This window comes from Camelina sativa, chromosome 3 (assembly GCF_000633955.1).
Source record: "Camelina sativa cultivar DH55 chromosome 3, Cs, whole genome shotgun sequence".
Lineage (NCBI taxonomy): Eukaryota > Viridiplantae > Streptophyta > Magnoliopsida > Brassicales > Brassicaceae > Camelina > Camelina sativa.
Genome location: NC_025687.1, coordinates 16,533,175 through 16,549,831, shown reverse-complemented (window position 1 = coordinate 16,549,831; position 16,657 = coordinate 16,533,175). Strand labels below are relative to the sequence as shown.

At 33.5% G+C, this 16,657-nt stretch overlaps 3 protein-coding genes and 1 long non-coding RNA gene across 4 annotated transcripts; 2 read left to right on the top strand and 2 right to left on the bottom strand.

The window, feature by feature from the left end:
* On the top strand, positions 7,155–8,097 carry LOC109131165. Its single transcript, XR_002036895.1, has 2 exons — positions 7,155–7,416; positions 7,515–8,097. It is a non-coding gene; the product is annotated as an uncharacterized LOC109131165 (long non-coding RNA).
* LOC104777312 (beta-1,6-galactosyltransferase GALT31A-like) lies at positions 8,780–11,780 on the top strand. The gene is made up of 11 exons (XM_019243803.1): positions 8,780–9,097; positions 9,507–9,609; positions 9,720–9,766; positions 9,867–10,081; positions 10,176–10,239; positions 10,332–10,404; positions 10,487–10,607; positions 10,698–10,785; positions 10,864–10,989; positions 11,066–11,175; positions 11,280–11,780. Exons 1-11 carry the CDS (start codon positions 8,871–8,873, stop codon positions 11,426–11,428), a joined length of 1,323 nt encoding a protein of 440 aa, XP_019099348.1. The 5' UTR covers positions 8,780–8,870; the 3' UTR covers positions 11,429–11,780.
* LOC104777313 lies at positions 11,600–12,146 on the bottom strand. The gene has a single exon (XM_010501540.1). The coding sequence runs from the start codon at positions 12,058–12,060 to the stop codon at positions 11,806–11,808; it is 255 nt and encodes an 84-aa protein (XP_010499842.1). The 5' UTR covers positions 12,061–12,146; the 3' UTR covers positions 11,600–11,805.
* LOC109132273 lies at positions 13,846–14,474 on the bottom strand. The gene has a single exon (XM_019243802.1). It carries the CDS (start codon positions 14,364–14,366, stop codon positions 14,130–14,132), a length of 237 nt encoding a protein of 78 aa, XP_019099347.1. The 5' UTR covers positions 14,367–14,474; the 3' UTR covers positions 13,846–14,129.

Here is a 16,657-nt window from a genome sequence, read left to right as displayed (position 1 = left end):
CCCCAACTGACCCTCCTTGCCCTTCCAACAACTCCCCAACTCCCACACCGATGATAATTGAACAAGCTGTCCCATATCCCCCTGTTTTAACTGTGGTGACTCTCCCTTGCAAGGGAGAGGACCAAAACCACTCTCAAAATCCTTTTGAACCTAACCATGTATATAAAACCACTTTTTTGGAACATATGTGGTCTTAATGATCTGGATAAACATCGGCCATTCAATAACTGACTTTCTATCCATAAGCCTCTTTTTGGTGTTATTCTAGAATCCCATATAAAGGAACCAAACTTGAATAGAGTTTTGAATCTTACCTGTCCTGGTTGGCATTTTGCTTCAAATCATGCCTCGCATCCTGATGGAAGGATAATTATCATTTGGAAATCACCAGCCACTGTCACTATCCTGCATCAATCAAGCCATATGATTACTACTGAAATCGATATACAAGGTGGCCATATGTTTTATGTCACGGCTATCTATGCACTGAATCTAGGTGAAGAACGCACTGACCTCTAGTGTGAAATGATCAATCTCCAGCAAAGGTTTTAACTTGACTCTCAACCTTGGTTACTTGGTGGGGATTTCAATCAAATAATTCATCCCGCTGAACACTCTAATCCGAATGTCAACCATTGGTCCTCGCGTATGCTTGAGCTTCGAGATTGTCTCCTTCACATGGAGTTGTTTGACCTGCGATATCAAGGTTCTTTATTCACTTGGTTGAATAAGAATCCCACAAATCTTATAGCAAAAAAGTTAGACAGACTGCTTGTTAACAATCATTGGCTCGCCTTATATCCCAACAGTGTGGCTTCCTTCCTGGCTCCAGAAATATCTGACCACTCACCCTGCCTCATGAATCTAGCTACCTCTCCCCCTTTTGCTGGCACAAAACCTTTCAAGTTCTTTAACTTTCTGACCACCCACCCCAAATTCCTCCAAACGATTGAGACTGCTTGATTCTTGGCCGGAACTTTACTTTCCTTGGAAACAAGTTTGTCAGTTTTGAGTGCTAAACAGAAAACACTAAAGAGAGAATTAAAAGCACTTACGAGAGAGAATTTTTCGGATATTCAAAATAGGGTGAGAGAGACTAACTGTTTGTTAAATTCTGTGCAGGTACAAGCAATGAATTTTCCCTCCCCTGACCTATTTCAACAAGAACGAGATCTTCACAATCAATGGGAGTTCCTCAGAAAGATTGAAGAAGCATATTTTAGGCAAAGATCTCGCATTAATTGGCTAAAAGAAGGAGATCAGAACACAACTTACTTCCATCGCATGATGCAGATCAGAAACGCTTTCAATGCCATCCGATCCTTTTCCTTGGTATCAGGCACATTGATTGACGATCCCTTGGAAATGAGTAGGATGGTTGTAGCTCATTTTCAGTCAATTTTAAATCCCATCTCTCTGCAGCCAATTGTTGCCTCACACCTTTGGATCCAGACACTTATAAGCTATCGCTGTCCACCTGAGTTGAAACAGAAAATGGTAAGTGTTCCCACTGCATACGAGATCAAGAGGGTGATGTTCAAGCTAAATGCAAATAAGGCGCCAGGTCCTGATGGATTTACCTCAGCGTTCTATAAGGCCTCATGGGGAATACTTGGTTCAGAGGTTACTACATGTATCCTGCAGTTCTTTCACTCAGCTTTTCTACCGTCAGCAGTAAACACAACCATACTTGCATTAATTCCCAAGAACCCTGGAGCATCTCTTGTCTCGGACTATCGGCCTATTTCCTGCTTAAACACCCTTTATAAGGTCATCTCCACGATCCTTGTATCACAGTTAAAACTGGCCCTTCCTGACTTGATTCAAAAAAACCAAACTGTGTTTATAAAAGGAAGATTATTAGTAGAGAATACACTACTAGCTGCAGATTTGGTTAATGGATATCATCACCAGCAAGGTCCCAAACGTATTACCATCAAAGTTGACATTGCTAAAGCATTTGATACGGTTAGATGGGAGTTTATCTTTAGTTGTTTACGAGGTATAGAGGTGCCTGAATTATACCTGAGGTGGCTTAAGGCGTGTGTCTGCACTCCATCCTTCTTGGTGGGATTCAATGGGAGCGTCCATGGTTACTTTAAAGGTTGCAAGGGACTGCGTCAGGAAGACCCTCTCTCACCTTATCTCTTTGTTCTAGTCATGAACTGTCTCTCAGTCATGCTAGACAAATCAGCTGAGGAAGGAAAATTTAACTATCACTATAAATGTAAGAGATTAAAGCTAACATACTTGTGTTTCACTGATGACCTCTTGATATTCGTAGATGGCTCTCTCTCTTCTGTGCAAAGTGTCCTCCAAGTGCTGAAGTCGTTTAAAGAAGCTTCAGGACTAGCCATTAGCTTACCAAAGACAAGCTTCTTTACGTCTAGTCTTCAACAACCTGAAATTGACCAAATCAAGCTTGCTTCAGGCATTAGTCATGGACAACTACCTATTCGTTATCTGGGAGTCCCTCTATGTACTAAGAAACTTATGTTGCTTGTTTGTGCTCCTCTTATCGAGATTGTAAAAACCAAGCTCAATGGTTGGTCGAGAAAATCTCTATCCTTTGCAGGTAAACTCCAATTACTCAACACAGTCATCGCCAACATTTCAAACTTCTGGTGCTCAGCCCTGGTCCTGCCAAAGAAATGCATAGACACTTTGAACTCTCTCTATGGTGCGTTCTTGTGGAAAGGAACAACGGAGGGTCATCACTCAGCGAGAGTAGCTTGGAGCACTGTGACAACTGCGAAATCAGAAGGAGGGTTAGGCATAAGAGACCTAAGGAGGTGGAATAAAGCTTGTCTACTTAAACTTATCTGGTTGCCGTTTTTCCAATCTGGATCAATCTGGGTAGCCTGGTTCAAGGATGTAATCCTCAATGGGAACCTAAGTAGTTTTTGGACAAGAAAACCAAATAGTAAGCTCTCTTGGCTAGCAAATAAGCTTCTCAAAGTGAGAGAAGACGCTTACCCGTGGAGAAAGATGAAAGTGGGAAATGGGAGAAGTTGTCGCTTCTGGTCTGATCATTGGTGTAATCTGGGACGAATGTCAAGTTTCTTACTTACAGAGAGGTCCATAGGTATTCTGCGAAGCATTGTTTTAGCAGGTTTATGGAGGCAAGGAGCCTGGCGATTACCGGCTGCAAGATCGGAAGCTCAAGTAAGTTATCAAGTAGAATTATAGGCTATATGCTTATCAGAGGAAGAAGACTCATTTACCTGGTGGATCGACGATCCGTTGAAAAGCAGGCACTCCACGGGGACAATCTATAAGGCGTTAGGGGGAGCAATATCAATTGTCCCATGGCACAAGGTCGTTTGGACTACGGGAGGAATCCCAAAACACAATCTTACCTGGTTAGTAATGTTGAATAGGTGCCCAACTCGTGACTGCCTACTTCAATGGGGATTGCAGGTCGATTCGCTATGCTTACTTTGCGCTTCTGCTGCTGAATCTCGTGACCACCTCTTCTATTACTGCCCCTTCAGCTGGTCGGTCTGGAGTAAGATCTTTCGCCGTTGCAACGTCAGCTCTCCACCATCATGGTTAGGAACAATAACCGGTCTCATCAACTTTAAAGGCTCTCGTGAATCGAAAAAAACTCCTTTTCTCGCCTGGCAGGCCACGATTTACTCCCTTTGGACTGAGCGGAATCATAGGTTGCATCGAAACTGCTTTAAGCAAGCTGATCATCTTCTTCAACAAATTGATCAGCTAGTAAGGAACAGAGCCCTCAGCTACCATGATTAAAACCCGTCGCTCACATCTAACCTCCTTCTTCTCTGGTTTGCTGGTTCGTACTCATGAGGGTAAACAAGCTAAACCTAATTTCTGGATCTCTTTGCTATCTCGTGAAGTCTCTCATCATTCAATATTGGTACAACAAGGTGGTTTGAAACGTTTTAATTGCCAACCGTCTATCTGGTTCTATTTCAACTATCTGGTTCACTTCTAGTTCAATTCTGGTTCTTTCTAAATGGGTATATGTAATCTAATTTCTTAGTTAGGCTTTCGGCATTGGGCTTTCTTTTGGTTCTGTAAAACATTTTAGTTCTGCTTTAAATTTGAATGCCCTTTTAAAAAAAAAACTAGTTGAATAAATTAAATTAACTTAACCCAATTTTATCACCCAATAAATTAGTTTACTCAACAAAATCAATTATTTGTGGTTTGATACTTTTTAAAAAAATTAATTGTGAAAATGTGAGAAATAAGAATACTAAATTTTGAAATATATAGTATAGAAAGAAAAAAAATACTGAAATCATGATTATTTGATTGGTCTTTCAGTTACCAATTGGTCCATTTTGTCATCACTCGACCGACGCCGGTTCACGAACATGCCATCCACTTCTTTTGAATTTCGAATTGGGAATGTGCACTGTATGATTCCCCTTTGCCCACTCTTTCGTCTACTTGATATATTTGACTATAATACATTGTTGTCTCCCTTACACCATCGCCAATGTATATCTCCATTTTTTTGCTAAAATAAAGCAACTAAAAAATAGAGCATTGTTTTACTCCAATGTATTACTCTATTCTCAACTCTAAATAGAGTTAGTGTAAAAAAATAGAGGTGAGAATAGAGTTTCTCTATATATAAAGCAATCATATCATTTTCTCTATTTTAGAATAAAATATAGAGTAGGATTGGAGCAAATGTTACTCTAAAATAGAGATTTGACTCTAAAATATAGTAGGGTTGGAGATGCCTTACAAGTACCAAAATCTCATAAAAATGAGAATTATTAAACGTGATTCTCTCGTTTTATTTCGTTTGTATAGACATCTTTCGTGATATTATGTTCCCTCCTTGATGTGATTGTAAATTATTTATGATGACTCTATTTGTTTTTATTTCTAACGTTGAAGCAGAAGAAAAAAAACAAAATCAGTTAACTTGATTGAATGTTTTTTCTGCAGCAGTTATCAATGGGATCATGAAAATTATTCCATTTGTTTCACAAAAAGTATTATTTTGACACAGTTTTTTTTTTTTTAAATTGAATTTTATATGTATGCTTTTATTTAATATGTGATTAATGATTTAGATTCAACATAAAGAAATTTTGGATTAAGAAACTTATTATAGAAAAATACATTCTACAATGATATATTTTGTGAAACACAGAGAGTGTACAACTTACAAAAGTAAAGTAAAATATTGAGTGGTAAGAGTATCGATGTAACCATTGGTCGTAGACTCGTAGATATATACAAAAGTCTGTATATAAAATTGGAAAAAAAAACTTCTTTTTTGATTAAAGGGTCTATGTGTATGTTCCTTGATAGCTTATAGTCATCATGATTCATGCAATTAACCAATGCTCGAAAGGACGATTCCCATGCTCATGAATAATATAGAATTTAAAATCAACCGTCTTTCTTAATTACATGTTCCTTTGGTTCAAAGTTATGTATACCGTAGCCGAAATGAGTATGGAAACTTTAGAATATTGTAGTATTAACAGGCTTATCTATGGATTCAATTCATAATTCCATTAAATTGATGGGTAATGGTGCTAATCATTATAATTTGTTTATTTATTCAAGATTGGTGGCCACCCACCCTCTGGTCCAAATTTATTGATTTTAAAGTCGAGATACATACATTATTCTATGGTCTCTTTGCATCAAAACCTTGATCTATAGAGTATAGATTAATAACGTCGAGCCCCTTAAAAAATCAATCTCATGCTCAGGTTTTGTCTCATAGTACAATGTAGTTTAGCTAGGAAAAAAAGGTGGTTAAGATCCACTACACGAAGCAAAGTTATGGACATTTTATTTGTATATGTAAAAATTACACGCAAACATAAAGTATATAAGTACGGTTAGATTTTGTAAGGAACCTAAAATGCAAAATTAGATCACATAGATGAGAATTTAAAGAAGACTATATTGTCACCTAACGAGAGAGAGAGATCCGAAATGGACCCATCAAATATGCTATTCTCGAGATGCTACCAATATGTATTAGACTATTAGTCTTATTGAATCTACGAAATTATAAAAGTTTGTTTCTTCTCTTTCTCATACATTCAATATGTACTGTGCATTGCAACATGCCAACATTGATGGAATTTTAGAATATTGAGTTAGTATAATCTCTTTGTACGGTTTAATTTATTTTTCTTTGTAGTACAACTTTTTTAAAAAAATAAACAGAATTCCAAATTATGGTTTTGCTTTTTGTAGAAATCTTATGAAATATTTAATTTTTTTTTTTCCTTTGCCTCCTATTGATAACATTACATAAGTCGCATAACAACATAAGTTGCAGAATAAAAAATTGTAGGATGAAATTACTTCAAAAAACATTTTGATTGGATATATTTGCATAGTGATGAAATAAAATATCATATTACCAATATATATTTAAATTTAGTAAACAAACTAATCTTGCATAATCGCGTAAAAAACGTAATTGAGATTGTATGAAACTAATAAATGTTAAAAGAATACTAATAGAACTAGGAACTACCTCGTGGTACACCACATAGCAAATATATATATATATATATATATATATATATATATATATATTTTTCTAAACTATTCTTGCACGTTAGTTTATTTAAATTGGCATAATTATGCTGTAGTCTTGTATTAATTACATTTCCTCGTTTGCGATATATACATTTAATGTTTGTTGTATTTTTAATCAAACTAACTATATGTATTCACAAATATATATAGGGAATTGTATATATACGATGAAATTGTGGACCAATTTACAATTGAGCAGAGCTCTATATATAATTGTTATAGTGCTTAATTTGTTATCTATATGTATTTAAATGTGGTTTACTTACTACTTACATGGTTCATAGTCATTCTTTTTTTTAAAAAAATTGTTTTTTGTTTGGAAGTAAATTTATGTGTATATAATATATCCTGAAGTACAATACATTTAGAGATATCAAATGATATTACATTTCTTTATGTAAATGATCAGACCATATTTTTGGAGTGCAAAAGAAATAAAAAAAATTTGCACAAATTAAATTTAAGAATCCAAGTACATACCTTATATCTAATAAATTAAATATGTTAAGTTTTATTATATAGTATTGGTTAGATATAGAAAACTATAATGTTTACGTTATAAATAAAAAAATACATATATAATATTCGGTGTAGAGTAGATATTTTTTTTTTTTTGAACAGCCAGGTGTAGATTAGATAAGTATGTTAAATCTCACCGAACAATCGAGAAAACTATTCGTTTTATTCTCTTTCAATAACGATTCATTTCCATCTGAATCGCAAAGGTTAATCTCGTGTTTCTTCTTGTAATCGTTGTCAATATTATGAACGACCTTTGATTTGGCTACTTGTTGACCTTCGTTGTTTGCAAATCTGGGAGATATATTGAAGGTGGGTGATGCTGTTCTCTTTGCCCAGGTATGTTCGTTCTTAATTTTTTTTTGGAATGGATAGATTATTAGTATTGGGGTTCAGAACTGCTGAGATCCATATAGATAACAATCAATCACGTGCAGAAGGAATCGAGGTTATATTGTTGCTAACCTTTTCATCAGAGAAAATGCATTCAAGAGTCTCGTCAGTCATGGCGGTATACTGGCGCCATGAATGAAGAACTTTCACCTGAATCCTCCATGAAGTTTTGTGAGGACGTACGTCTCTCAAATAAGCAAATGAGGCAGCCATCGTAGAGTATAGTAGCTGTGGGATCTATCAAGGTAAGTAAGTTTACTTTTGGATGTGGTGGTGCTTGTATAGGATCGATCAAGACCAGTACCGGCCCAACACTGTGGGCTGCCTAAAGCCAAAAAAATTTTGTTGCCCCTTTGAGTTATAAAAACGTGCATATATTGTTGCTACCAAGCTTCGAACCTGAATCCTTATCATCTAAAGAAACAAGGGACAGCCAGTTCACTACGACATTTATTTGTTATTGATGCCCCAAAATGTTGTATATATTTTAGCGCCTAAAGCCCTTGCTTCATTGGCTTTAGATCAGGGCCGGCCCTGATCAAGACACATATATATATATATATATCTTTTAAGGTTGTATGTAGGGTTTTCACATTTCGCAAGTTTAGAGTATATTTTGCCGATTTTGATTTAGGGAAAATGGTAATACATATTATTATATTGATTCTAATTAGGATTTGAGTTTATTGCATTCCATGATCGACGAAATCTCATTAAGTATTTACCAAAACTAACTATGCAATTATTTTATATTAATTAGATATAGAATAAAATTTCTATCATATACATATATCTAAGAAAAAATTACGTGAAGATAAGTATATCCAAATTTCTATCATATACATATATCTAAGAAAAAATACAAAAATATAAATAAGGTAATTTCGTGAAGATAAGTTATAGTCTTTTATCAAAAAAAAAAAAAAAAGAGAAAGAAAAGATAAGTTATAGTATAACCGTTGAAGAGTATCTAAAAATCAGAAAGAAAACAAATATGTGCAGAATAAAGAGGGGCAAATTTGGAAGCTAGCCTTTTGTCTTGGGACGGACAGAACATAACACAACAACAGTGAAGCTGAGAGTTTCACGCGACTCATTTAAGCCACCAATAATGAGTTTTTTTTTTTTTCCTTTTCTGATTGAGCAACCAAGAAAGCACACATTTGAATTTAAAGAAAAAAACAAATAGTTTGCCAAAAAAAAATCATTTAACACTAATTTTCTGGTTTTTGTTGACCAAAAAAAAAAAGTTAAGTAGTCTACTGCAAAATTAAAAGAGAGTGTGGTGAAAAAGATAAAAAAGAAAAGGAGGAATCAATTACAGACATTATTGAGTTTTTTTTTTTTTTTTCCTTTTTTGCTCATCCGAGAAGACGATGATGTCGTTTTGATGAGTTCACATGTTGTTTTCGCTAGACAACCTTAAAAAGAAAGAAACAAGCTTTCCTCTTCTTCTTCTTCTTCTCACTAAGAGTTTTTCTTTTATAGAAATAAAAGAAGAAGGAAAAAAAATGGGAATGGGAAGGTATCAGAAATCTACAACTTCTTCTTCTTCCGGTGTTTCAGCGAGATGGGTTTTTGTTCTCTGCGTTTCCAGCTTCGTTCTTGGTGTTCTTGTCGTTAACAGGTTCTTTCATTCTCTCTCTCTCTCTCTCTCTGATTTGTCAATGCTAATGCTGCGGATTCTTGGTCTTGTTTTGTATGGGTAACTAATGCTAATGCTTCAAAAGAGTTTTTTTTATGTAGATGTAGCTTCAAAAGTCTGCAACTTTGTCACTTTCTACTGTATCTTCTGTATTCAAATTGGTGAATCTGGAACATTCTGATGCTGAATTATGTTTACTCTAGTGAAAAGATTATGTTTTCTTTTCTTTTCTTTGTTGTGGTTCTTCTTTTGTGCAAGTAGCTTTAGTACAAGTAGCTTTGTCAAGTTAGGCAATTGTTATTTTAGCTAGTAATCCCTTTTTTGGTTGATTAATAACAGTTTAATGTCCTAGCTTCTTCTGATCTTACTTACATCTGTTTCTTTCCTTTAGGCTTTTGGCGACATCTGAGATAGTAGATGGCATTGAGAGAGCTTCACCTCTACAAAATGATCAAGCCAGGTCACTTCATCCTCTTATTGATTGTGAGAGCAAGGCAAGTAGATGATGACATATTGTGTGTGTGTTTACATCACCTGATGATCTGTTCCAGTTAATTGCAAAATTAAATCTTACTTTTGGCATTGTTCTTCTTCTTTTAACCAGGAAGGTGACATTCTATCTCGAGTTTCACATACTCATGATGTTATCAAGTAAAGTGCCTTTATTTGTCTCACTGTAACATGATGTTATGATATTATATATTAGAGATAGGCTTTGTAGTTACATTTTAAACTGATTTTCATGTACCAGGACATTAGACAAGACAATTTCTTCGCTTGAGGTAGAGCTAGCTACAGCTCGAGCAGCAAGATCTGGTGGTGGAGATGGATCTCCAACTGTTGCAAAATCAGAGGCAGACAAATCGAACAAGATTCGGCCTCGGATGTTCTTTGTGGTGGGAATCATGACTGCTTTCAGTAGCAGAAAACGAAGAGACTCGATAAGAGGAACCTGGCTTCCTAAAGGTTCAACAAGAACCGAACCAGCTCTTCTAAAGCTCCCATATATAGCAAGCAGATGATGTGAAAATAAGATTGACTGTTGCTTTACTTTTTGCAGGGGAGGATTTGAAAAGATTAGAGACAGAGAAGGGAATCATTATGCGATTTGTCATAGGTCACAGGTAGAGTTTTCTTAATTTGGTTTTCTAAATAGTAAATATAATATTGGCTGTTATGTTTTGATATGGACAACGTTACTATTCTCTAAATATAGTTCTTCTCCTGGAGGAGTCTTGGACCACACCATTGAAGCTGAAGAAGAACAATATAAGGACTTCTTTCGCCTGGTAGCTTTGATTTGTAGCGCTAGCTCTGTCGTCCTTTTCCCTTAGTTGATAATATCTAATAAAATAGTGAAATATCTTGCAGAACCACATAGAAGGTTATCATGAATTATCAACTAAAACCCAGATGTACTTCTCATCTGCTGTTGCAAAATGGGATGCAGACTTCTACGTCAAAGTGGATGATGATGTCCACGTAAATCTCGGTTAGTTACATTACATTTCATAAAATGCATATTAAACTACTTACTGTTCTAAGAAAAGCATAAACTAAAGTTTAAGTTATAATTATTCAGGAATGCTTGGTTCTACATTGGCTCACCATAGATGGAAACCGCGAGTGTACATTGGTTGCATGAAGTCTGGACCTGTCCTTGCTCAAAAGTAAGCAGTCACAAGCTCTAATGTTTCTACACAGATCAGGAGTTGACTCATTTTTTTTTCCGGATTATTGTGCTGCAGAGGAGTCAAATACCATGAGCCAGAATATTGGAAGTTTGGTGAAGAAGGAAACAAGTACTTCAGACACGCTACTGGACAAATCTATGCCATCTCCAAAGATTTAGCAACATATATCTCAGTGAACCGGTGCGCTCTCTCTCTCAGCTCACAGACTCTTCTTTACAATCATCCTCAATCCTCATCCCAAATTGACTATTTTCAGGCGACTACTTCACAAGTATGCAAATGAAGATGTCTCTTTAGGTTCTTGGTTCATTGGTCTCGATGTTGAACATATCGATGATAGAAGCCTCTGCTGCGGAACACCCTTGGGTAAAAAGGATAAAAATCTGGCTAGCTCGTAACACATATATCAAATAAGCAAATGAAACAAGGAGTTGGTAAAAAAGGTTTATTAATTACTACTGTGTGTGCAGATTGTGAATGGAAGGGTCAAGCAGGAAACCCTTGCGCAGCATCCTTCGACTGGAGCTGTAGCGGAATCTGCAAATCTGTGGATAGAATGCTTCAAGTACACCAACGTTGTGGAGAAGGCGATGGAGCAATTTGGCACACAAGTTTCTAATTTTTTCTTCAATGTATAGTTTCAGCCTCTTCTTCTTATATGGATCAATTAGTATTAGGTGTTCATGTTCAACATCACATGCATCATCTAAGCCTCAATTTTTGCCTCCTAAACCCTAAAAGTTCTTGCAAAAGTTTGATCCTTTTGGAGGATTCTTGAAGAACAGGGAAAAAAAAAATCATTATTTTCTTTAATACAAATTCACAAATTCATGAATTAATAGAACGAAACAAGAGAAACTTGAAATCAAAACAATGAATCAATCACTATGAAGGATGATTCTAATCAAGAAATTGAATAATTCCAAAATTGTATTTACATACGAAAATTATCGAAAACAAAACCAAAAAAAGAAAGCGTAAAATCTTGATTTGTGATCAAGAACGAACTATGGTCTCGAAGCAATGAAGGCCATCGAGCTCAACAGCAAACCTCGGTGTCTTGGTCACCAAATCCATGTTCTTGGAAGCTTTTTCATCTTTCTTGGCCGAGAAAGACGCGTTTTGACCGCCGCCACGGCCGCTAGAAGAAGCAGCGTTGCGTTCAGAACGGTGGACATAAGGATCAGCGGTGACTTTCTTCCCCATAATCTCAACACACATGGCGTCAAAGGCACTAAACATCGAATTCATTATCACAACGAATTGTTAAAAAAAAAAAAAGAAAAAAAGATCTTTGAATGGGTTTATTATGTTTATGTGAAAAGGAACAAAAACAATATGAAGTGTTTATATAGAAAGTTTTTTTTATTAAAGACGCGACGAAACAAGACCGTGTTGGATAAGGAAAGAGAAGAATCCTAGTTGGATCCTAGTTAGTTCAAAGTTAGAAATTTTCCACTTTTTTTTTTTCGGCGAGTTTGACCTAATTTTCTCAATTGGTTTAGCGTGAGATGTGGCCACTTGACAAAGACGACCTTACATATTTTTTAGATTGGACTTAATTTATAATCCAATTAATTAATGGTAAATTGGTAACCTTTTAATAGAAGATGAATGTAATTACTAATTAGTTTGTGTGTTTTTTTTAAAGATTCTCTCAAAGGTCAACTTTAAAAACTTCTTGTGTTATGGGTTTTAGATTAAATTTGTTCATAAAAAGTATAGTGACTATAAAAACAATTTCTAATACATTCAAGTTTTTTATTTTATTCTATCTCTAATACAATTTAACTTTTTAGTAAATATATGTAAAATTATTTTAAAAACAATTTCTTATTAACGTTAGTTATTTTATGATTTATTTTTTTATAAACTAAAATAGTGATAGTGGTACAAGAAAATTAATAAAATGTATGTCCTCAAAAATGATGGTTTCACACATACTACATATTTTCGCAGGTTTCATAGGATGGTTATTTTGTGGGTCAAAAATCTTTAGATTTGTTGGATGATGGGTCTAGCATGGCAGGTTTGAAACTAACTAGGATCCATGTTGTATAGATTTGTAATCATAGTTTGGAATTGATTAAGTTACAAGTTATAAAATATTATACATATTAACACTTTACTTGAAAAAAACTAATTTTAAATGATAATTTTCAAAACAAAAACCTCTAATTTGTATATACACCAAACAAACAAAAATGTATTAACCTACCATATATCTCTATATTGATATACAAAATAAAATATGTATAAAAATTCCTATACTATTTAATATAAAAAATAATAAAAATTAACAAATTGTATTTGAAGCCTTAAGAAGTAAAGAGTAAGTCAATAAAGGAAAAAAAAAAAGAAGAGAAAGTCATATTAACTGATGTTTTTTTTTATCTTATTGATTTCTTCTTCTACCACATATACATTTGAGACCGGATTGATGGATTAGTAAAGTCTGAAATCATAAAAGGGCAAATCACAAGCCAACAAAATGCTAAAAAAGAAAAATGATCATTTTAGGAAAAACAAATATGATGATGCATGTATGGTGATTATGGTGAAAGCAATTGTATAGAGAAAAGAGATAAAATTAATTGATCTTTTGGTTGATTAATTTGATTGTCTAGCCAAAAAAAAATAAAAAAATATACAGTACAAATAGTATCATATAATCGGAGCTAACGGTTTAGCAAATTTACCAACAGGTTAACATAAATAAGCATATTAGATAATAATCGTGTAACACCCTTGATGCAAGTTCTCTCTACGTTGCTGCTAGCTTTGATTCTGGGATTGATAAAATAAAATAAAATATACGTATAAATAAACGGCAAAAAAAGTAACCATGGAACCAAGTTCATTAGTTCATCAAGTAAGGTACCCTAACTAACCTTATCTCTCTTTTGTTTTGGTTTTTTTACTTTTAATTCTATTCAGAGGTAATAAATTATTTAGTTTGTATTCGATATTCATAATACAGAAGTGATCTGATTGATATATTTCCAAGAATCCGAAGTTTGCATAATCCAGAAGAAGAAAAAAACCAAAAATTGAATTTTTGTTATTTCTGGTTCGAGTTTAATCAAACCGAATTGGCATCCTTTAACATCTAGCCGGAACCGGAGAAATATGAAGACAAATCGGAGAATCAAGAAAGTACGAAACCGGATTAAATCGATGAAATATTCCAAAAACGTATTGACAGCAACATGTTATAATGAATTAATAGAATAAAATTAAATTAAAGAAAAAAAAACAAGAAAAATCAGAACAAAGTTTCTGATCTTGAAGCCAAGCTAGCGCACCAAGAACAAATCAAATCAAGAACGGACTATTGTTTCGAAGCAGTGAAGACCGTCGAACTCCACAGCGTACCTAGGAGTCTTCTTGATCACCCAACCCATGTTTTTGCTACTTGCGTTGTCCTCCTTTTGCGTTTGCGTTTGTGGTGCGGCGGCGGTGGCCGTAGTAGTAGTAGCATTAAACGAAGAAGCCATGAGGTTCTTACCCATGAGCTCTGCGAAAAGAGCGTCGAAGGCACTGAACATCGAATTCATGATCAGAACTATAATAATAAGAGAAGAGACTTTTTTGAAATTTGTAGAGATAGTTTAGAATAGATCTTGGTCTTGGTGGTGAGTTTGCTTTAAGTTTACAATGACGAGAAGAAAGAGTTCCGATATATATACAAACGAGACCGTGTTGAACAGAAAAGGAAAGCGTGAGGAATTTGACTTTTGTGTGTGACTTTTTCTAATTTTCCAAGTTGCTACGTTAGGGATAACGCTTTCGATTTCACGCGCTTTAGTTTTTATATTTTTATGTTTTTTTTTCTTCGTCAAAATCATGACAAGTTGCAAAAACTTATGAGATAGAACATGTGACATCCGACAAAAAAAAGAAAAGAACATATGACATGATTGTATTTTTTTTTTTTTGGACAACAATGACATGATTATATAAGTAGTTTACTTTTCTTGTTTTACCTAAATTTAACGGTGACGTAGAAATGCTATAATTTACTTCACCGAAAAATATATGAGAAGGTTCTAGTCTTCTTTCTAGAAGAGAATCAAATATCAAACTCAACAAAGTTATGCACAATTCGTTTCTTTACGTGTAACCAATCATCTAGTTTGAAACTTCCAAAAGAAGTAGAGATGATTTTTTATTATTTGCATTTAATATAAGAAAATTTAGAGCGTGGATGTCACGCGCTATATATGGTGAAGCTGCGAGCAGCCTGATCTTGGGGGTCCAAGTTGGGGTCGAATTGAATCTTAGATAGATAATGGAATGGACGTTGCACAAAAAAAAAAAAAAAGATAGATAATGGAATGGGATGGTCGGATTGAATTCAATCTTATATTGTTTGTGTTCTGTTTTTGTTCTTCCAAATAGGTTCTTTCACATGGCTTTTCCAAAATATTTGTATTCAATTGAATCTTATATTGTTGTGTTCTTCTCGTCTTCTTGTATTTTGGGTGACACGTGTCGTTTTCCTTTTGGTAATGGGTTTTGACCGAGAGTTCAGACGGCTAGTCAGTGGGAGATTCGAGTCTAACAGACTCAGACTCGGATCTGTAATGGATTTTAATCATGTCTTTACCGGTTGATCCCACCACAACCATATTCAAAACTTTCTAAAACTTCTATATTTATAAACCTATAAAGATATTGGTAAGTTTTCTTATCTAATCATCTACGATAAAATCTTTATAAATTAATAACGGTAGGACCAAGATATTTTATTAATTTATAGTAATATTAATTTATATATAAATTAATAATTATTATTTTATAGTGTCAATTTTATAGGTATATTTTTAATTATTTATTTTTTTTTAAATTATGAATTGAGACAATTTTTGCAAAATAATATTAGAATTTTGGATGTTGTAAATTTTATGGTATTGGAATTGAATTTGAAATAATTAAAAAATATTATTGACAATGAATTACAAATATTATAGACAAATTCACTTATACACATGACATAAATATTCAAATTTATGAATAAGAATATCAATTATCATATTTTAATAGTCTATCAAACTATCAAAATGGCATATTTAGAAATTGAAAACTTTAAAAAGTTTTAGATGTTTTATGAAATATTATAGAATATTTTATATCATTATAGTTTGAACATACAACATAACAATTGTATTATAGATATAAGGTTTAAGAGAAACATACTTTACTATATCAACATATATATATATGTAAATATATATATATCTATATATGTAAATTTATATAATATATATATATATATGTAAATTTATATGATTATTAATTTATGATACTATTGGGACCATATTTTACATGGGGATTTCAAAAAAATTATTATCTTATTATCTTATCGAATTTTGTTATTTTTTACACTGTCCCGACTTGGAAATAGCAAAATTTATTAATTTATAGTGTTTATTATTTTATAGAGTATTTGTTTATAGAGGTTTTACTGTATCTTCAAACTGCGATGCTTGATTTTTTTTTTAAATTCTATACTCTTCTTTCAATTTCTCAATTTCTAGTTTCTAATTGATTTGTTTTGTTACTTCAGTTAATTTTCGGAATCTAACCTTTTTTCAAAATAAAAGAATATAATAAATCAATTCTTTTTAACCTGTGTTTTTTTTATATCATCTATACTATTAATTGGGGAGTACACTTACAACTTAAAAAAAAAACATAACATATATCCATGTTGCCAAACAGAACCTATTGTCTACAAAATTAAAAAAAAAAAAGTTCAACTTTCCTAAAACAATGGTAACAACTATTAAAGAAATAAATGATTAACTTTTTTATAATTGGTTATAGATTTCGTATATATATTTTG

Coding starts and splice junctions, on each gene's coding strand:
- LOC104777312 (XM_019243803.1), top strand. CDS start 8,871: ATGTTGTTTTCGCTAGACAACCTTAAAAAGAAAGAAACAAGCTTTCCT. Junction 9,610..9,719: donor TTATTGATTGTGAGAGCAAG/GCAAGTAGATGA, acceptor TCTTTTAACCAG/GAAGGTGACATTCTATCTCG. Junction 10,786..10,863: donor GGACCTGTCCTTGCTCAAAA/GTAAGCAGTCAC, acceptor ATTGTGCTGCAG/AGGAGTCAAATACCATGAGC.
- LOC104777313 (XM_010501540.1), bottom strand. CDS start 12,060: ATGAATTCGATGTTTAGTGCCTTTGACGCCATGTGTGTTGAGATTATG.
- LOC109132273 (XM_019243802.1), bottom strand. CDS start 14,366: ATGAATTCGATGTTCAGTGCCTTCGACGCTCTTTTCGCAGAGCTCATG.